General features: G+C 43.3%; 1 protein-coding gene across 1 annotated transcript; it reads right to left on the bottom strand.

Annotated features, from left to right (window-relative positions):
• Window positions 1-21,469, bottom strand: cfap54 (cilia and flagella associated 54). Its single transcript, XM_030775941.1, is given in 69 exon segments — window positions 1-120; window positions 436-519; window positions 610-816; window positions 1,155-1,298; window positions 1,507-1,670; window positions 1,953-2,105; window positions 2,411-2,537; window positions 2,752-2,871; window positions 2,991-3,051; window positions 3,343-3,451; window positions 3,576-3,734; window positions 3,849-3,975; window positions 4,092-4,238; window positions 4,411-4,571; window positions 4,878-5,019; window positions 5,171-5,315; window positions 5,420-5,571; window positions 5,755-5,936; window positions 6,167-6,317; window positions 6,876-6,929; window positions 7,025-7,144; window positions 7,247-7,333; window positions 7,588-7,773; window positions 7,990-8,056; window positions 8,170-8,343; window positions 8,439-8,526; window positions 8,643-8,843; window positions 9,031-9,186; window positions 9,275-9,383; window positions 9,539-9,674; window positions 9,888-10,081; window positions 10,384-10,596; window positions 10,753-10,928; window positions 11,307-11,479; window positions 11,728-11,925; window positions 12,230-12,324; window positions 12,436-12,538; window positions 13,014-13,140; window positions 13,297-13,392; window positions 13,479-13,614; window positions 13,723-13,733; window positions 13,881-13,971; window positions 14,054-14,176; window positions 14,274-14,429; window positions 14,644-14,791; window positions 14,983-15,128; window positions 15,226-15,411; window positions 15,567-15,659; window positions 15,833-16,012; window positions 16,151-16,272; window positions 16,446-16,535; window positions 16,626-16,776; window positions 16,963-17,091; window positions 17,266-17,330; window positions 17,481-17,631; window positions 17,737-17,874; window positions 17,963-18,054; window positions 18,191-18,317; window positions 18,499-18,611; window positions 18,720-18,818; window positions 18,922-19,114; window positions 19,261-19,362; window positions 19,468-19,581; window positions 19,725-19,868; window positions 20,093-20,151; window positions 20,251-20,419; window positions 20,557-20,700; window positions 20,848-20,953; window positions 21,321-21,469. Coding segments are annotated over 69 exon segments (9,135 nt in total).
• Window positions 21,470-22,230: the final 761 nt, after the last annotated feature.

Raw genomic sequence — 22,230 nt, 5'->3', positions numbered from 1 at the left:
TCAGAGCAGCAGAGAGGACATCCACAAGATTAGGGCCTTGTCCTCCAGTGTTCCCCCTGCTGCAGGGTTAAAACAGCACTTCAGATCCCTCAGTGTCTGCAGGTTTGGCTCGAAAGGCACCTGACACAGGAGTGGCAAGAATTACACTCATATTCAGCTTTGCCTTCAGCCACAGGCTTGTTAGGAAAGATTGTTAGGAAAGTTTGTTAGGAAAGATGCAGAAAAAGTACAACCACTCCCTGGGCCTGCGCATGCAAAGAGGGCAAAACACAATGCACATTTTTTCTACCCATTATAACGATCATTTTGAGCAATAATTTTAAATATGAACACCTGAACTCTAAGGAAACACACTTGAAGTTTTATTTAAAGCCGTTAAAAAAAGGATTTACTGAAACTGTGTAAGTAAGTAAACCGAATCAGGTGACTACCTACCTCTGTGAGGGGATGTGGACTTGAGTCAGGTTTCAGTAGATTTTTTATGACATTACAACAGAGCTTGGTCCTCTCCACCAATAGCTAATAAAAGAGAAACACAGATACGGTGTATCACTGCTCTCTGAGCATATGAAACATTCCTGCAATGTCATGTCTCAGAGTGGCACAAACCTGCTGTGGGCTGGAGGCTGTAGCTCTGTCTGGGCCTTTACTGCAGTGCTCCTTCTCCGGTTTGGGGCTGGCTGATGTAGGTTTAGTGCTCACAGACGATGCAGTAACGTTTGCCTCACGGTATGCTGAGTTCAGCTCACTCTGCACTACCTTCAGTCTGTCCACAGAGTGAAATATAAGAGTGAACATGACTGAGTCTGAGGAGGACTGAGAGGTGGAGAGGAGGTTCAGACTCACCTGTCCATACAGACTAAATGTTGTCCACCCTGGAGCTGTGCTAGAGAACTGGCTGTGACATACGAGGCAGATAGTGGGGCAGCATTCAGGCCAAAGAGAAGCGCAATCTGACTTACAGAGGAGAAACAGGTCATGTTGAAATAAAACCACACTGCTACTGCATTCATATAAATAATAATATAATAATGTAGATACAGATATCTCAGATGTCCAAAGTGACCTTTATGTACCTATTCCACATTCTCCTCTGATTTTATGCATTTGTGGCTGTATGGTGCATGACCTGTTCTACTATATGAATTCAGTACCGTGTTGGACTTCGGCCCTTTGTCCTTCGGCAGTGGTGTGTGCCACTGAATGATGAGCTGCGGTTTATCTGCATTAGCCCACGGGTATGTGTCAATCACTGGCTGTTTAGCCTGGCAAACAGACGGCATCTCTGTGGGCGAGACCTGCAGCACCACAGAGCTCTTTCAAAGACTGACACCACACAGCTAGACAACAGCAACTTTTCAGAAATACTCTAAATATCCTCCTTTAGGGCACACTTGCTGCTGAGAGCTATGATATATGGAAATGAACGTGAAAGGGAAATGTGTTCTTCTCCTACAAACAAAGAGAAATCAGAATTGTGGGGACAACACAGAGGATGAGTGTAACCTGAAGGAGCTGAGGCAGCAGTATGAGATTAGCAGGCGGCTGGGGGAGAACAGACTGTTCTTTGTAGGATGGCAGGTGGCTGTTGAAGAAGGAGTGGAGCTGAGTGAGTCTGAGGAGCAGTCTGCAGTCATCTGGTCCAGACATCAGCCCCTCCACAGGCCCCACTGCAATACAGAGCTCAGTCAACATACCACCGTCCTATAGCACTATTATCCCTTCCTCATGTCCCCTCACCATCTCACCAGGAAGCTTTTTTCAATTTGGGTTTTAGAAAAGACACAAGTACTTCTTGAATGCCGGTTGTATACATCATTATCTCCATCTCCATCACCATATCTGATTCACATAGCTAATCTTCATGCCTTTGATGGGTGATGCCTGAGGTGAGGAGCTCTGCTCTGACTTAAAGCCAGTGAAATCTGCTCCCCTCTACAGTGTTGCTGTACCTGACCAGGTAGACATGTGAACCAGGTTGAAGAGATGGGTGTAGTATCGGGAGAGGTGCACCCACGTCAGCCTTCCTTGTTTTTGGCTGCCCGGTACTGTGTCCCAGTCTGTTATGGGTCTAAAGGACATCTGCACCAGCTGCTCCACTCCCCCTGGATTTCATAACCACACAGCCAAAAGAAAAGACCACATCAACACCAGACAGGAAAATGACACAGACTGACTCAAAAAGTATGATGGACCATTATGAAATGTAGTTCATGATACTAACTTTGTTTATAATTCAATATTTGAAAAAAAAAATGCAAAAATGTTATTCACACAGAGTGTATCATTTAAAATAAAGGGAGGCGATGTATCCTTAGCATATTTGAGTACTAATCGACCCTAATCAAAGATCCAGGATTATTAAACTGTAAAATTAAAAGGTAATTTAAAGAGGGATCAGATATTTTACCGCAGGGGGTGAGAAGGTCACTGGTGGCAAAATTGGGTAAAGATTTGAGTGATGCTAGGGGAAGGTGCCCGCCTGTGGCACTAATGACGTCAAACACATGGGCACAGTTGGCAACAACCTCTGTTGTCTGTCAAATTCAGAGTAAGTCATTAGAGTAGCTGTACAGTGTTTAAATTAGTTGTTATTAGAGAACAGTGAATGTGTAGAGGTGTGACTGAGAGAATCTGTGCGAGAGAAAATTTGGTGTGGGCTCTCACTTTAGTTGTTATTAGAGAACAGTGAATGTGTGGAGGTGTGACTGAGAGAATTTGTGGGCGAGAAAATTTGGCAGGGACTCTCACTTTAGTTGCTGCTCTTAAACAAACCCAAAAGAGCAGTAGCTGAGTCTGTCCTTCAGTAAGACATCTGTTCTGATCAGTCTCCTCAGGCGTACGCGCTGGGGTCTAAGGACAGCATGTACTCTATTACATAAAGGAAATGAGTGGCTCACAATGAAATGAACACACCACCATTATGTCATAATGACCTGCTTGGCCTGTGCTGGAGGAGTGGTGGAGTGCTCCTTTTGAGGAGCTGAAACACTTTGCTCCCACTGCTGCACGTACACTAATGCCAGCTCTAAATAACACCTTCGGATCAGCCTGAAAAAAAACACAAACACACGCGTATGAGCACAGGACTGAATTTCAAATGTCATACCGAAAGGGATTCAGTTTATTTATTTGTCTTTTTTTCATTTTGTGAGGTCTAAAGTCAGTTGATTTTAAAGGTAATTAAAGGTCTAAAGTCAGTTGGTTTTAAAGGTAACTACTTAACCTTTTTTTGTCTGTCTCTGATGGCACTGCAATAACGCCCCACTTAACAGATATGCTTTGGCTAAAAGTCCAAACACAGAGCCCACTTGGAAAGGGAGGTACATGGTGTGTACTCACTGCAGGTTGTGGCTGTGAGAGAGAGTGATGCTGATACTCTCTAAGAGAGTCTCTGCCACCATCTGAGGACTGAGGTCATGAAGAGAAATTAGGTACCTTCCCACCACTCCTAAAGAGACACAAAGTTACTGTTGGTTAAAAAAAAAAGGACCCCCCCCGCCCCCAAAACATAAGGAGTTGAATCTATAAAAGAGGGTACTAGAAACAGTCCCAGTGTTTAATAGTTTGTTAACCCTTGCAGTAGAGGATATCAGCCTCCAGCTGCAGATCTCTGGAGGCCGAGGCCTGGGAGATGTCCAGAGCAGACTGCAGCACGTCCTGAGCACAGACCCACGGCTTCCAGGGCTTGTCCTCAGAAGGGCATGACAGGGCCTGCAGGGCCACGCAACAACCTGAGGATGGGGTGGAGAGGGTTTAAAAATGATCTGTATAATCTGTTACTGGTATACAAGGTGAGGGGATGATAATAGGGGATGGAATGTTAGTCAGGAGGCCCAAAGCCTTACCCAAGTGCATGGTGGCCTTGGCCAGCAGACACAGCTGTGGGTGGTACATGCTCCTGAGACCAGGGGAGGAAGGGAGCAGCACCACTCCCCTCTCCTCCAAGATTAAAGACTCGCCTAGAGCACAAAGCTGACAGGAGAAAGAGAAGGATCAAGAGAAAGAGAGGGAAAAGCTGTCAGTCACAATGTATGGCTGTACAGTGTAAAGCATGAGAGAGTACAAAAAGCAGTGGTGAAGGAGTGAACCTGTTGATGCAGAAGTTTCTGAGCCAGCACGCTAAGTGACTGACTGCCTGTGACTCCCAACTCACTAAGCAGCACTGTGGCCTTCGCCAGAGCCAGTCTAGAACGAAGAGACAGAGCTCTGCGTCCTGACAGCAGACTCACTGCTTCCTGAATACACAAACGCATATACACACACACAACACACATACACACACAAACAGGCACACAACACAATTGTACACACACACGCACACAACACACACACGCACATATACGCACACATTGTTTAAGCTAACCATGCACATTATTATCATTAAAGTTAATCAGATGTTTTTATGACCTGCAGCCTTGAGATTCTGTCCTCTTTGGCTCTTCCTTGGTGAGTATCCAATGTGAACCCTTGAAGAAGCAGAAGGGCTTGTGTTTCAGGATCTCCCCACGCTTCAGACTCTTGTAACCCCTCTCTCAGCAGCCTGGCTGCCTGCAAACTGCTATCCACACCTGCAACAAACACAGTCAAACAAATACACACAGAGGTTCAACAGAAAAAAAAGTACATCAATATTAATGGGTATAATTCTATGAGATTCAGTGTGATTATGAGTTGCTCTGAAGGAGTGTATGATTAACATCAAATATGAATGTTTAGCATCAGTTTCAATTCTGATTAAATGACTAATAAAGTCAACAGAGATTTTCTTGAACTCTGGTCCTGCAAACACATTTTCAAGTCATTAGCAATAATAGGGCAGACAAGTAAGATGAAGCTTCTTAGGCTTTGTATTGACCACAAGGTGTGTGGCTAACCTGGGATGATGGCAGTTCCTGGGATGTGAGCTGCTAGGCTGCGCACTACACTCAGTCTGCACTGTAGCCACAGCAATGGGCCCATCCGCTCTCTGGCCTCCACTGCCTGAACCACGTTACCAGGCTGGACACTGGCAGCTGGCTTTACCTGCTGAGAACTGGTCTGTGGGGGTAAGAGATCACATCTTTCTGATCTTTTCCGATCCTACCAGGCATCTTATTAACTCTTTGTTCAGGAGAGTCAGGCCTGAACAGTGAGCTCGTGTGTTTAAGAGGAGCTCTGGATTCAGTACCTGTTTGGATCCAGTCTGCTCCTGCTTGGTTTTGTTCTGTTTGAGGACAGAAGAGGGAGGTCTTGGAACAGCAGCCTGGGGAGACTGGTGGTGAAAGATATGTGAATCCTGTAGCAGCCTCAGAGCAGAAACAGCCAGATCTGCACTGCAGGGGCACAAGGAGAGAAGAAACAAGTTAACACACATGCAAACACACATATATGACATATATGAACACATAAACACACATTTTCATATACACTGTTTTACCTGGCAGCGATTTTGCCTTGCTGCAGCCTGATCTCAGATAAGATCATTCTGGCCTCAATTGCCAGCTCCAGTTCCTCTGGGTCAGTCTGTAGTGAATGGGTGAGGAAGAGCTGTGGGACCAGCATGCTCGACGCCTCTGAGAGCAGCAAAGTCTAAAGAGAGACAGTTCGTCCATTAAGATTAATCTAATTTAAACCTTTTCCGATACAGTCAATACATACAATGCACAACACTAGTACTGCAAATGACCTACACTTCAATAAATGCATCGCTGAAATTACTGTACATCCTGTTACGATCCAGTTAAAAGAAAACACAAAGTGAACATGGAGCACCTTGACTTTTCCAAGAGTGAGTTTATCTTTCTGGTTGACCAGCTTTAGAGCCTTGGCTTCCTGAGCTCTCCTGGCAGGGGCACTGCTGGAAGAGTCTTCCTTATCGCTGAAATTAGGATCAGGGAGCCCTGGGACGCTGGAAATTCTCCGCTCACTGGACCTGATTGGCCTATCTGGAGTACCTGTGTTTTCACAGACACAAACCGCTCAGTGCGGCAACTGCACATCGACACCGTATTAAACTGGAAGAGAAAGTCCAAAGCCATGCACACACTGAATTCAGCTGAATGCACTAAGCTATCTTATAACAAAGCCAAAGTAAAAAATAAAATGGTACTTATTGTTACTTCTCACACTCATGGAACTGTGTAAGGACATGCCTAAAATGTGACTGACTTAGAGTCAGGTCTACCTGGTGGCAAAGGCTCAGGCAGATTCTGAATGGTGGTGCACACAGCTAGGACAAGCTGTGCTCTGACCATAAGGAGTCTCCTGTTCAGCCTAGTTCCATACAGGGCTATGACAGCTCCACTGGGCCTCTTATTCACCACATCCTCCAGAGCCTGCCAAACAACACAGCCTGCATCAGTCCCATTTTCTCCCCTAGGAACACAGACATCTGATAGCCAGGAAATGGTATTATACTTTATTTTAATGAGTCATTCATCTAAGCTGGAGAAAAAGGTCACCAGCACCTTTGTAAATACACTAGAAACATTACAGAAACATTCATTCAAGTCACTGCCCCATTCGATTAGATGAGGACAGAGAAGTGATGGTGTATTCGACACTATGGGATGTACTCTGTGGAGGGGTTCAAGTGTGGAGTTTGGCCATAAATTGAAATTCTTTGTGTCCTGAACATAGTCAGTGAGAAGTCTGGAACACATCGGATCTTGGTAATTATTTTAACAAATATCTTGTGATTCAAAAATAATTACAGAGTCCATTTCTGGGGTAATCAAATGTCTTAATTTTCCCACATAAATTTATGCTTACAAAATAATGTTATGTGAATGTTACTCACCTAATAACTTGTGACACAAATTATCTCAGACTAACCTAAGCGGCTGGGTGTCATGGTGTGTGATTTGAGGAGTGACCCACTTCTAAGCTCTCACCTCAAGGTTCTCAGGATCCATTAGAGACTTGTTGTCAAAAAATATTCTCTTTGTCTGTAGATAGTGGAGTCAGTTAAACACAGACAAACACAAAGAAAAAGAACGTATATATCAGATATAGGATAGCGTACAAGAGCATGCGGGAGTACTACCTGCTTCTCCAATGGGTTGTAGCAGCTGTAAGATTGAGGTATTTTTTCTCCATTTGTGAGACAATTTAACTCTTTTATGGCCTTACTGAACAGTCCTAGTTCTGTCAGCACCTTCACCTAAACACAGCCAGCACAGAACCAATCATACATATATACACTCCAAAAGATTTACTGCTAACAGGCAACTCTAGCCCACTCTGAACATCTGCTTCAACAAACCCTCAGTATTCTTCCTCCAACTGTGAGACGTACATCTCGACAAACTGTTCCAACAACATGTAGGTAGAATGCCAACATAGGAAGGGCCTGCAACAAAACACAGGAACGATGAAGAGCATATAAGCTGTCCTGGAGAGAATGACCCCTCACCTTTTTTTAATAGAGAGGTGTCAATGATTTAATGCTGGGAATAGACAAACTGGGACACTGGGACAGTTTGGGACTAGCCTTTTCTATCCCAATAATGATATAAACTATTATACAATAACAAGCTAAATCTCAGCTCAGCAGTATAGACCAAATCTAAGTGCTCTCTGTGAGTGTGCGGTGGCTGGCCATACCACGAGGAAGTGTGCTGAGGTGTAAAGCCAGTGACAGAGGAAGGCCAGACTGGACACAGTGCAGCTGAGACTGCCCTGGTCTTGTTCAGAGAAAAGTTCCACTCCAGGAATGATGTCTGTGTCCAGACAATAGGAGGAGTAGAGGAAATCATCCTGAGGGTGTGGAAAAGAGGCCCCTAAAAGACACTGCAGAATAGATACAAACATTCAGTAATACAAGTTTTTTTCTCCATTCGGGGCTCTTGCCCTCTTGGTATACTGTGCACTATAGAATTTGACATATGTTCACCTCTAATTCACAATGTATTCATAATAAAAACATATGTTCACCTCTAATTCACAATGTATTCATAATAAAAACATTTCACTGTAAAAGAAGTAGCAATCAAAATCAAAATCTACCTTGAAGAGCTGAGCAGAGAGCAGGCAGCATTTTGTGCGCTGGTTAATATTGGATGTCAGGATATGTCTACAAATGTAAAAATAATGAGGTCATCAGAACTGTGGGACTGTGTCATATTACTGAAATAAAGATGTTTCATCATAACACCTGTGTGAATTTCTGTTTACATTTTCACTCACTGAGCAATCTTTGCTGCTAACAATGCACCCTGAAAACAGCCCCAAATCCCAGCATGCCGCAGGATCTGCTGAAGTGAGCTGTTTTTGCCCCAGGAGACACCATCCCAGGACTCTACAACACCTGTGTACTGCAGGGCACAGTCTAGAGCTTTGCTCCAGTATGAGTGAGCAGCCCTAAAAACACACACACACACACGCTTTTCAAACACGTCTGCTGAAGGACAATTCTTTAATGCACAGAGGGAATAACTCTGATGGACATACGGTACCTGCGGTTTCCGTTGTAAAAATGGAGATTTCCAAGGTCATGCAGAGCTTGAACTTGAAGGGAATTGTGATTACTGGCCTGAAGGTATTCTATTTTCAACCACAAAGTAATAAATTAGGTCCAAATTAGATCCCTTTGGATCCACATCAGCTCTAAACTCATAGCTAAATCACAGACGTTAACATATATAAATGTGCAGTCTTACGGATGGAGCTGTTGTAAGCTGAGAAAACAGTCTGAATGTGGGAGGGAGAGAGAGGGGAGCTGTATAAGGCACTCAGAGAGCTGAAGTCCTCGGTGGAAAGGTCAGGAGGATCGATGGCTGGTTCAGTGCTGGCTGTTAATATGAACTCCACTTTTCCCTGTAGCACGCTGCTGCTCTCCTTGCAGAATGGCACCACAATCACTGTACAAGCACAACAATGAAAATGTGCACATGCTCAGTCAGTAGGGTGTCTGTTTTCAAAGAAAACCACACACTGTGCAATCATTCATCTTAAGACATACTTACACAGCAAGAAACATATTGTCTAACATTTTGAGGATTAATATTTAAACTGGCAGAGTCACAGACAGGCTGGCTGAATACTTACTGCTCTGTGTGTGTGCCAGCAGCAGTCGGAGAAGTGTGCGGCTATGCTCAAATGTCTGAAGGGTGTAAGGTCTTTTGTCAACAGTCTCCCTGAAACACTTTAATGTGTCATCCACATCCAGTGGCACACGTACCAGACACATCGCTCTCTTCACCTCTGTGTGAGAGAAGACTCCTCTTAATCACAAGCCTAAAACACACACACACACACCAAAACATACACACACAAACTTCCAAACTCCTACCTGCCAGCTCCAGGGCCTCTGGGTCAGCATTATTCTTGCTTGGGTTGGTGTCCACACTGGGGTTCCAACAAGACAAAAGCTGCATCCCCACATAGTTCCTGCAGGTAATCTGGAGCACAGACACCCACAAAGTGACCATTGTTTTCACCAAATCAAAGAAAACATACAAAAAACATACCAAAAACATTGCACATGTTCCTTGACTTGAATGTAAAAAGCAGCTGTCCAGACTAAACATGTGCTTAGTAAAAGATGCTGACTAACCTTCTGTCCAGTGAGGCTCTCTGTGTGTGTGAAGTGTGGCTGAGGAACAGACGGACCCCCAAAGAACCTGATCCTGTCTTGTAGTCTCCTCTGGGCATGAACCAGGAGAGGACTAATGATATGAGTGTAACGCTCACTGAAACACAGGAGACAGAATTAAGAATTCACAATAGGATCAAAAACATAATGTTGATCCATCAGTGATACTGATATAAACATTACAGATCCTAATGGACATATCTAAACAAAAACAATTTTTACATTAAACTGAAAAATCTGTAGATTGGACAAACATGCAAAAAAATAACCCCTTAAGCCGTGACAGCAGTGACAGTTCAGTGGCACTGACCGTGTGTGGGAGTTATAGAGTATAGCCAGGTAGGCCAGTGTTTCCCATTTAGCCTGGTAGTACAGCAGCTCCAGTGTATGCAGCACCAGAGTTCTCAGCCAATGCAAGTCCACCAACATCCCATCATCCAGTGGAGCTGAGAAGTGCACACTGTCCTCAAAATCTTCATTCTCTTTGTCATAAATCTTCCACAACTACATACAGACACAGTAGAATACTGAGGATGTGGCCACAGCAGCTGTGTCATAATCAACAGAGTTCATTCCAGGATAGGATTAGGGGATGACGTACAATGTACCCGATGTGATGCTATGACTAAGATGTTAAAGCAATAGTCAGCATGTATCAAAAGCGTTAGGCCACCCTCTATTACACATGTCCTACTGAACACTGGCTAAATGGTGAATGGCTCAATCTAACACCAGTTCCTGCATGTATTGTATCTGTGTCTAATGTGCAGTAAAGGAGAATGAGCAGCTGTGAGTAGGAGAATGACCTGCAGTCTTTGCATCATGTCCATAAGGAGATCTGAAGCCAACACTAGCAGAGGGGTGACCACAGTGTAGAGCTGGTCCACTGTAAGTTGGCAAACCACAGACTCCTTAATCTGGCTCTGCTCAACCAGCAGTTCAATGGCGCTAGTCTGGTCCCACAGAACCCGACATGCCCACTGCAGGGAGGTCCAGTGACCCCCGCGGTGGGCCAGCACCTGAACACACACACACACCCACCCATAAATACACACGTGTAGGGCGTACATGACAAAAACACATATTGTTTAATGAGAGGAACTGTGATTAAGGCTACTTGCGTGCATTGTGACTGTGTGTGTGTGTGTGCGTCTGTGTGAGGTTGTGCTAAGCACCATGGCTCTCCTGAGGTGCAATGCTGCCTTGTTTAAAATGCATGGAAGCTGGGATGCACTGCCTCGTGAAGCCACCACAGACTGCTCAGAGAGGTCTGACTCATTGGCCTGTGCTTTGCATGGCACGTCAGCCTCAATCTCGCCATCACTCGCCGCAGACTCCTCACTGCCGGAGCCTGTCGAATAGGACACAGCATCTACAGTTCATCTCAACACTTTTATGATGAAAATGCATGAAACATGCATCTTCCAAACTTTCTTTTGAGAATCAAAAACTTGGGAATGATTTTTACTTTTAATGAATGATTGAGTAATTGTTATAGCATCTTTTAGAGTTTCAAAACCACATCAGTCGTAACTGAATGCCTCTGAAGAACATCAGTTACCATCAGAAGTATACATCGTAATTTTCTTTCTTTCTTTCTTTTTTTTTTTAAGAGGGCTGAGACCTAAAATTACTAAAATCAATTAATAGCTGATGTACCAGCACAGTGCTTAATGTCTAAAGCATAGATCTCTGTTGCGTATCTCTGATGTCATTGGCAGTGACTCACTCTGGCTTCTCCTTTTGACTTTGCGAGTGGTGGCCCTCGGTCGGGACGGCTGTGCGGTTTTGGATGGGGGTGGGATCAACTCAGGGGCTCTTATGTGCTGTGGCACATTTTTCCACTTCACTATTGTTCCAGACTGAGCCAGAGAAAAGAAGACTCGAGGCATTTCACTGTAACTAAATTCACATAAAGAACAAAGAGTATCAGTAACCAGAATGGACTGAGAGACAGTGTCACTGGAAACACACACACACACACACACACACAAATAAATAAATATGTATATATATATATACACACATATATATATACACACACACACACAAATATATATATATATATATATAAATACATACATACATATATACACACATATATACAAATACACACACACACACATATATATATAGTGCTTTAAGCGAACCAGCGCTGGAGAGCGAGGCCAGGCCATGTTTCCAGGCCTCTCTGCAGTTGGCCCAGATGGGCTCTGGCCATCTCCAGGTTCAGGTGACAACGCCAAAGCCGTTCCTCGGAGCAGATTCGCCTCAGGCGCTGGCGTCGCTGGCGTCGCGAGACCAGAGCAGAGAGTTTATGTAACAGGGTGTCCACTGCCTTGACCTCCCTGGGTGATTCAATGAAACAGACACAATGGGTCAAAGTTAAGGACCCAAAAGAGTACTTTAGACTCAATTACATTGTCTATGACAGTGACAAAAGGAGCTAAGAATCTGCGGAACACAAATTAGTGGTCTGCAGTATCATTTGGTTCGTGCAGTTCATGAGGATTTTGTAATTAAGACTCATTAAAATATAAAGGCATCAGAAGAAAGAAGAAGAAAATGTGCAAATCAATGAAACGTGTTACTTCTTGGAGTATAAGAACAAATGAATGGGAAGAGAGAGATTTTCCGTTATGTCAGTCATACTTTTCAGAGTTCTGGGCTTTCAGGGCGGCCAGCTGTTTCTTCTGTAGATGATCTCTCCTCTTCTTGTCACTCCTCGCACTGCTAAGCTTCCGTCTCTGCAAAATGAATTCATCACTAGAGCCAAAATGAAAGGAAAAAGCATTTGGAGTGTAATCGTGCATTACCATTTGTGTGTGTGTGTGTGACAGATGAGATTTTGGTCTTACCTCATTGTTGTACTCAATCACTGAGGAGGTGTATTTTTTCAGCTCCTTCCCAGAAAGGTCATGTGATTGCCCCCTTTTTGTCAGTGCCATTCCTTCATCTCGCCTGACATACAACATTAGCACAGCCCTTAACTGTTTATCTGTTTGTATCCACACACACAAGCAAGCACTAAATAAGGCACAGTTTTCATCATTTTGGTGTTTGACTTCTCAGCTGCTAACATAACTCTAAAAATGAGCTATACTGTATGCTGAGAAAGAGCAAAATTGTTTTTATGCAAGCCACAATTTTTCAGAGAAAAGGGATTTGTTCAACAAATAGGTTGTTCAGAGTTGAATGCTCTGAAGAGGGTCTCTGGTCTATGGGCTGAAATGCCAACAACAAAAAAAAACTGCAAAAAGTGTGTGCAGGAGTATTTCTTAAAGCTCTTAAAGCCAGTGCAATGCATTAAGCCCCCATGAACAGAGTTGTTTTTGGGTTAGACCACAAGAATGAAAACAAAAGGAAGAAAAAAACATTTCTGTGTAGAAGAGCAGGGTAGGAAGAGATGAGATCCACGGAGATCATGATTAGACACCTGCTGAGCCAGCTGAAGATGTCCTGACCCCACTCCACAACCAGCTCCAGCTGATCCTCACGAAGGGCCTTTTGCAGCAGGCGTACAGCAAACTCCAGAAAGACAGGCTTTCTCTTAAACTTCATCACTTACGGCAAAAACACACATACACGCATGAACACACGCTAGAAACTCATACACACTTGTACTACACTTATGAACAAATACACACAATAGAAGTCATTTTAACAGAAGACTGCCGGTATAAAAGAAACTGTAATGTGAGTGCGACGTTTTTAGGTACCATCTTTGAAGGCACTCTTGAGAGAGCTGGTCTCAATGATCAAATACAGGAAGTTTGGGTTCTCCTGTCCTGTTAGCTCATGGGATCGAGGTACAGCTGCAATATTCAAAGATCATTTCAGAAAAGGTTAAGAGCCGAACTATTTTATATTCCTGATCTCAGGGGAGTAAGACAGGTTGTACCTGCTCTATTAACGACACCGATTTCGTAGTTTACAATAGTCCCTGCTTTCTTGTTTATTATAATGTTAGCTTCCAATGCCTTGAGCTGCTCGCTGGGTTCTACCTCATTCATGGTCACTGACCTTCTCTGGGGTTTCTCCACCTGAAACACCCAAGAACACACACATACACACATACACACACACACATACACACACACACACACACATACACTAGCAATTAGTGCTGAAAGTGCTGTATGTACACCGTTATGTTACCCCTCAAAGAAACAGACTGGCAACTTTGTAACGGTGCAGCTTATTTGGTGCTTCATGGTAAGTTTGACTGTTTGGATAATTTAAATAATTTAAGGGGAACATATCTCGTCAAGGTGAACTGGTAAGCTTATGTTGGTGAGCAGCTGTGATAGTACCTCTGTAATCTCCTGCAAGAGTTTCTTCCCTTGCTCCAGTACAGCGGATGCCATGCGACTTTCCTTAACAGACCGCAGACCCTGCACAATCCTAAAAGAGTTAAGACCAAACACACATACTCCTTTTCCCTTTATGCCTGTCATACACCCTCACAAACATTACCTTGGCTACATAATAGGCCATGCAGGCCACCATGTGCTGCAGAGACCCTGCTGTAGCTGTCGACTGTTTCTGGCTGAAAACAGCTGGAATTTTCTGAAGGGCGGTCAGGCACTTCATCAGTACCTGAAAGATACCTCATGTGGTTTGACTGATGAATGGATAGTTAAACATACAACTTATGTGATAGACAAACTGACATGAAGTATCAAATGAGGCTCACCTGAATCACAGCTTCAGATTTGATCTGATAGTAGATGAGTGGAGCTAAGAGACCGTAGCAGCTAACTACGGCTTGCAGGGCGTTGTTGCCGTCATTAAGGTACAGAGCCAGGTCTAAGGCAACAAGCAAATGCTCACACTCAGCCAGCCTGGCTTCCTACAGAGGCAATGAGGAGAGACCCCTAAATAGAGTGTTATGGTTCTTCAAAACAGCTATGTTGCATCTTCAAATGTGTTCTGAAACTGTGTCTTAAAACCTGTTTCAAACTGTATATTAAACTGTATGTTCCAAAGACACACCCAATAATTCGGAACAACACCCTCACCCTAATCTCTCATATTAAATGTTCCTGTCAACATAAAAATTGTACCTGTGCCCAGATCAAAGGGTTACTGCCACTAAGGGAGTCACAGTAGAGCCTCCCTTCCTGGATATGAATGTCTGTGTCTATGAAAATGGAGGACAGGAGGAGCTGCAGGAGGACAGGAGAAGAAAACTGTAGCATCTCCTGGCGCAGCCTACATGGATAAGAGTGAAGATAAAATGGATGGATGGATGGATGGATTGATAAATGGATGGACAGATGGATGGATATAACATATTAAAACTAACAAATCCTCTCACTACTGGGAGAGCGTTAGAAAGGTTCAAGAAATTAAGAAAGAACAACTGATCACACGTTATAATAAGACCAATCTGCTTTTCTAACCTTGTCTGGACAACAGCCTCAGCTCCATCAGCAGCCGTGGGCTCCCGTGGGACCCCACTGACGGGAGATGGAGAGATAATGAAGTGGCCAAACAGTTCTGTGCATGCTCTCTTTGCCAGACTGTATTGACTGGTTTGGTAGGAAACCTGGGGAAAAGGCACCGTTACACTAGAAACACAGTGACCATTTTCTGTACTCATATTACTATGTCATACATCTCTAAATAACTTCATGCCTTCATACCTGAGCAAGGTAGCCCCATGCTGTCAACAGTGGCAAGGGAAGAGAAGCTAGTAGAGGTCTGGTACTCTCGCCAACGGCACCGCCCACAATGTTGCCCTTGGCATCGTAAGCAGCCACAGCGAAAATGTATGTCTGGTTGGGCACTAATCCAGTTACGTGAAGTATGCAGTCCCCTCTGGCCGGAACCTGTTGAAGAGTTGGCTGCACAGTTTCAAACTACTTCTGAATGAGGATGACTAAAAAAGGGATTGTGGGAAGCTCTACCACTTCAGAGAACGACAGAGGCAAACAACAGCAATGTAAATGATTTAAGAGATATTTAAATGAAACCTGATGCCCACCATGTGTCTGGAACCAGCCAGCTGACTATCTCCAATCCGCACTTTAAAATTGAGACCTTCAGCTTCTCTGCCAAAGATGCTGTACCAACAAACCTGTTCAACAGCAAAAGCACACACAGTAAAACTTTATCATATTATCTTAAATATGGGTGCTGCAGTAGAACAAAAGCAATACAACCCTGAAGTCATTTTCATCTCTGAAAGTGAGAACTGAAATTGGAAACCGTACACTGAAAACCAAAAACTGAAACTGAGGTGAGTAGAACCTGGTTCTCAAGGATATATGATGCTGGGGTAAAGGTCATGCAATAGTTGGTGCGGCAGAGCAGGATGGGAGCTGGTGGAGGTCTGGTCTTCTCCTTCACTGACTTGATAACTGGAGGAGCACAGGAACCACTAAGCTTCTTTTCATACACCTCTGCTCTCTCCATCAGAACCACAGCCTCCTTAAGACATGAGGGGATGAGAGGACGTATGCATGCATAGTATTTAATTATTATTTCAGAGCAACTTGAGGGTGCACCAATATGACAAAATTTTCATGTATTAGAAATGTATATATATATAGTTAAATAAAGACTAACCTTCAACAGCGTTTTGGCAGTACACTTATTTTGGTCCTTCTTGTATGAAAGCAATGCTTTCTGGGCCAGGAACAGGGCTTTAGAAATCTTATTCTTCTTGATCTTCTCCAGTATTTTAGACTCTGTGGGAGACCAAATGGATGTCATTCCCAGATGTTCTTGATATTTTTTATTTTTATATTTAAGGTTTACTACTGCACTCTACTAGTAAAGTGAGGTTAAAGGACAATCCTTTTAAAAAGCATGCTCATTCATTTGTCTTAGACAACTTGTTCCACTGTTATGAAGAACTCACCTGCTCTAGCTCTGTCTGAGATCATCTCTTGATTCTCCATTTGATCATTCTTGATGTGTGACTTTTTAGAATTTACTGACTGCTGCTCAGCTGAAAATGTAAAATATAACCTGAGATGGTTAGAGCGTGTGGGCTAGAAATATGCCTTGGACTTATTGGACTACTAAGACTCTCTCTCACCCGGAAAGGTGTCAAGCAGTTTTAGGGCAATTCTGTGCTGAAAAGCCAGCATCTCCAGGTGTAAATCCATGGAGAGGACATCGAGGCAAGGACTACCACTGCTCCTTGGAGCTCCCCCTGCTGGTAACATCGTGTTTGCCCCACCAAACTTCTGTGATTTCAAAAACAATTTAGATTCCATGAAAGCATACAAGAGGTAATAATGACACTAAGTGGCCAGTTTTTGAACTCCAACACGCTGATTGTAGCACTATTTCAAATCATCCCTGTCTTGTACTCTGTTTAGATTCTATTTAAATTTATATTACTTCTTGGCTGAGGCTAAGATCCGCCCTACCTGCATGTAAATGGTGTCAGAAATGGCTGAGCCATCAGCAGGAAGGGATTTAGCCCTGCCATGGGACACAGCCTCTACACCATTTTCAAGGACAACCAATACCATCTGGAGCTGCTCAGCCCTAGATCTCTGAGAAAACAACACACAGTCATTCAAACTTACAACGGGCTGGCATGTCAGTTAGTTTTATGAGTTTGAACACACTTACTCTTTGTTAGTTTAATACATATATGCACACATATGATCTACAGAAGCCATTGTCCCAGTGTCAGTACAACTCATCTTTTGTACACAACAGCATACCTTAAAAAGTGTTGCTGTGCATTTCTCTACAGGGGAGCAGTCTCGACTGCTTTCTTCACTCATAACTAATAAGGAAAAAGGAATGCATCACAAAAAAAATATCACCATTCTTTGTAATTACTAAGTGCAAATAAATAGTGTATGACCACCACATAGATCACAGTGCCAAACATGATGGGAAATGAAGCAAGCGTGTTTAAATGGGTGTCCAATACCTGCTTTTCCCTCAGACTGCACTGGCGTCTCAGCATTGCTCTCCAGTGCAATGGCCAGTCGCAGAGTCATCTCCGCCACCACCACTGGATCAGTGTCTGCCATGCGGCATGCATGTGCAACCTCAGTCAGCATGTATAGAGCCTGTACCCACTACCCATCCCAAACCAACACGCAGCACAAAGAAAAGACTCAAACCAGTGCAACAAGCAACCAAAAAATGACTGTATATTACTACCTGAACAATCAACACTCAACCTTGTCTTTGCTTTCCATTTTGCCAAGGTAGTGGACTGTATCCCAGTGTCGTGTCTGTGCTCTCTGGAACACAGCTTTACATTTAGCCCATAGAAAGAAGATAATGTCCATCACAAGGTCCCTGTCTGGCTGAGCATACTGCTGATAATGTCAAAGGCAAACTATGAGTTATTCAAGGTGTCACATCCAAATCAAAAAAGCAGAATGTCTTTCATGGGAAACTGACCTGTGCTGCTTCACACACACTGGTATGGAGAATCTGCACCAGGGCCATAAGCTCATCTGACATGACTATTTGTCCAAAGTGATTGTCTTTATCTGCAAGGAACACATCCATAACAAGCTACTGAGGCCCACAGCTGTGCAAAATACAGTGTAAAGGCTTGACCAAAGATGTCATGAGAAACTAAGGTGAACATATTGAGACTGAATTTGGTGATGTTTAGCTTAGTACCAGGTAGAGCATCGCCTAAGCTGTTGCGAGTGGCCAGATGGACTCTCTGTGTTGAAATCAAGCACTCTACAGCATTCAGCAACTGAAGCTCCAACTCAGCCTTCAGAAAAGGGTGGCCTTCCATTTTCTGTCATGAATAAACAGTGTTCAATGCCTAATATTCCTTTAAATAGCAGTTTATTTCAATCCACTGTAGAGGAACTGAAACATAGCAATTATGTGGAATGACTGGTTGTCCTTGAGGACTGAGTTAAGACACACCGGCTAATTGGGAATTGATACAGGTGTACCACTGCTTACTGACTTACAGTGAGAACTGAGAGAAGGGAGTCAGAGAGGATGCAGAGCATGTCCCATTGCTCATATCGAAACAGCAACTTCAGAAATTTCACTGCAGCATTCACTGAGATCCTGCTCTCCCCTATACAACACACAGATATCTAGTGAAGGTCCTCCTCTGGCCTATACTCTGAGAAAAGTGAAATCATGTAGAGGACCTCATGAAAGCATTAGATATAACTGTGCTCACCAGCTGTTGCCATCTCCATTAGAGTGAATGTGGGGGTAATACCACTCACACGGGGAGGAAGACTATCATTTTGAACTCGCTCTGATGAGCCCCCAATTCCTAGACGACGGCAATAACAACAATAACTATCAGACAACACAGTCACAGAATCTCAGCTGTTGTCAGTTGGTGATGAAGAGAGTAACATAAAGTATAAGCATACCAGACAGTATGCTGATGCCAGCTGACATTAGCTCAAGTGTCACCTCCTGCATCTCGGGCTCCTCCGGGATACCTGTCTGCAGTGGACGGCGAGAGCTATCCCACAGGGCCTCAAGGATAGCCAGGAACTGAGCCGCATTTCCCTCAAATAATTCCATCAGAATGCGTTCAGTGGGTGTGCGAGGCCAAGGCATCTATCCACAGGAGTGAACAGAGGTGCATGCATGACAGAGAGAGGATGAGAGAGAATAGAAAAAGAGAAACAGAGAGAGAAGTTAGTAGGTAAAGGAAATTTAGGAACAAGGAACAGTTACTAATGAAGAACCAGTTGAGAACTTACACTCTGGACCTCCTTGAGATTATTCTTCTGTTTGAACCTGAAGAGCCCTTTTGGTTTCCTCCGAGGTTCATACACTGATCGCTTGAACACCATCACAGCCAGCTGTGGTCCAACAGAACAAGAGTAAAACAGTAATAACCAGTAATCAGTAACAATGAATTCAAAGAAGTCCCTCTAAAAGTGAGAATTTCACACACTTTCCTATACCTTAATGGTGGCCCCTTTGAGGGCATGTTGGGTATCAAAAGATGCTGGTGTTCCAGTCATTTCCACTAGTTTGCCCAGTTCAATCACTTTGCCAAGAGCTCGTCTTGCAAACATCTGCCAAATTCAGACACTACTCAGTTAGAGAACGTGATGGACAATAGAAACAATGGACAAGTCTGTGCTCGCGACACATCCAAGCTCATGCCACTTTTATTTATCTTTATCTAACACACACACTCTATTCCAGCATGTGTTACCTCAGCCTGAACTCCAGCCTGGCCATTATAATAGCACTGGCACACTGCACAGTACAGAGTGACCCTCCATGACAGGAAACGGGGAGTGAGTAGAGGAATTGATGTCTCAAAGCAGATGCAGGCCCAAAGCAAGTACTCTAGAACCTGAGACAGAAATACGACAGGGTAGAGACCCATCATAAAATGTATAAAAACATACATCAAACCCGCACATGCATTTACAGTCAGTAACCACAGTATATTTCTAACATAACACCGCTGTATCATGCCACTGTTTAATGTAACAGAACTTACCATGTATGATGATATGTTGAGTAAATACAAATAGTTATTTATAATAAAGCCAAAATTTGAGGAAGGTAAAGTACCTCTGCACACCGACCCACAGACATCAGGAATCGACTTATGTTGTAGATATGTAACGACCCTGGAGAGATAAATGACCGTGTTTGTCACTTCACTGACGTCAGAATAGATCAATTTAATCTGGTCTGAACCTTGTTGGCAGTATTATTGTGGTGAGTACCATTGTAGAGTATCCAGCACAAACGCTCATGAGGCAGAACAGCTTCCATCATGACTCGAATAAATCTCAGGATGTTGAGCAACCTGTGGACTTCGTTGTGATCTGGCTGCCCAGCTCTCTCCCTCTCCATGTGGAAGGCACAGAGGCATTGGCCCTGCAAAGCACGGAACTGAGAGATGCATGTTACATCAGCATAGTTACCCCACATATTTCAAATTTTAAACATATATCCCTTTGCATTCCTAATCTGCAGAGCAGCTCTCACTCTGCTGTAATAAATGACCAGTTTAACAAGCCAGATCTTACTGTAAGTTTTGCTCTCTCTGTATCAAACCCCTCTGAAAAGAAGGAATTCTTTAACTGGTCGACGTTCTCGATGCTGTCCATTTGAACACTAGTGAGGTGCTGCAGGAAACGTCCATAGCCCTGCCAGAGGGCCAATCGGTACAACTAGACAGACATAAAATATGATAAATCAACGTAGTAATCACGGAATGACAATAGGTGCACCTGCAAGCAAAAACTAGGCAAGCACAACAGAATTTTTCATCTATAGCAAATAAGTAAACCAAAATTAATTCCAAATTGCAAGGTTACCTTGAAACTAAAGAGGAAATCGGCTATTTGCAACAAGTGGTCCTCATAATAATATAAGGGCAGACGAGACTGGTACTTGTTCCATATTTCAAACAGCTTCTTGGATCTGCAAAGTAAAAATGTTCCTGTCATATCACAAATATTTTCAGAATTACCAAAAAATCCCTCGAACACTGCAATCTAATGCGTTAGGTGTATAAGAGTTTAAACTGGATAGTTTAAACACAGTGAGGTTATAAAATACGTGCTGTGATTTTCATAAATGTACCACCGGGTTTAATTCACTTTTCTATGCATTTACAACTAGTAAAATATTATGCAAAACAGTTAATAATGTTATTCTCTGTTCTTAATGAGCAAGTGCCCGGCGAGTTTTATGTCGTTCTAATGTTTTTTATTGGTTTCTTTCATAACTTCGTTCCATCTCTGTTTGTCTGCTAGCTCGGGTAGCAAGCTAATTGTTGAGTCCTTACCCTTTGGAATAATAGTGTTGGTCCAAACTGGGCGACACGGTCAGTCCTTTCATATACAGCCGAAACTCCTTTATTTCGCTGTCAAAGGCTGATATAACAGGGTTCGATTTATCTATCTTTCCATAAAATGACGCTGGTGTTGCGTCCATTGTTTCTGCAACTTGCTCAGAAGTACGGTTAACAGTTTGTTCTTGTTTCCATAGAAACAGTAACTTCGTCCTTGTGCAAATGGAGACGATGGAGAGATCTTCCTTACCTAAGGATTAAGCTATTTCCGCCGTAGTCCTGCTCAGACAGGCTACAAGTGAGTCCTACTCCTATCAGAAACATGTCAAGCTTAGAGAACGACGATGACAACCGTTCGGAGGATAACGCTGAACCACCGACGGAAGATGGTAGGCCTGGTTGATTTTAATCTGTAACAGTATGTGTTCGTATGCTTTAATACACCGCATTCCATACATGTTTACGTTTCAGTGATATTGCTAAGTGAAAGGTACATGTAGGCTAGCTGTAAGATATGCAGTGCCTGCCTGAAAATTTTCTTAGTTTACTGAAAAATTAATATTTGTTTAGTTATATTTTAAACAAGTTGTTCTGAACCTAGCTCTACAAATGTATCTGCAGCTGAAATGAATAAAACCATGATATCTATTTCTGAATGATGTTTGCAACTATTCGAATGTTGTTTCCTTTTTACTGCAGTACCCCTCCGATTGTTCATGTACCTCATTTTCAGATTGTTATGCTCGACTAGGGAAATTTCGTTTTCCTTTCCTGTTTCCTTTTTTTCTCTCTAAAGCAGAAGAGCCTTCGCATTCGCATTCTTCATGTAGAAATGTAGTTATTTGTCTTGGAGGGCTTTGTGGACTTCTGCTGATTGCTTTGGTAGGCCTAGGTGGTAGGTATT

This window comes from Chanos chanos, chromosome 1 (genome assembly GCF_902362185.1).
Source record: "Chanos chanos chromosome 1, fChaCha1.1, whole genome shotgun sequence".
In the NCBI taxonomy this organism is placed as follows: domain Eukaryota; kingdom Metazoa; phylum Chordata; class Actinopteri; order Gonorynchiformes; family Chanidae; genus Chanos; species Chanos chanos.
This window is presented reverse-complemented; position numbering and strand designations above follow the sequence as displayed.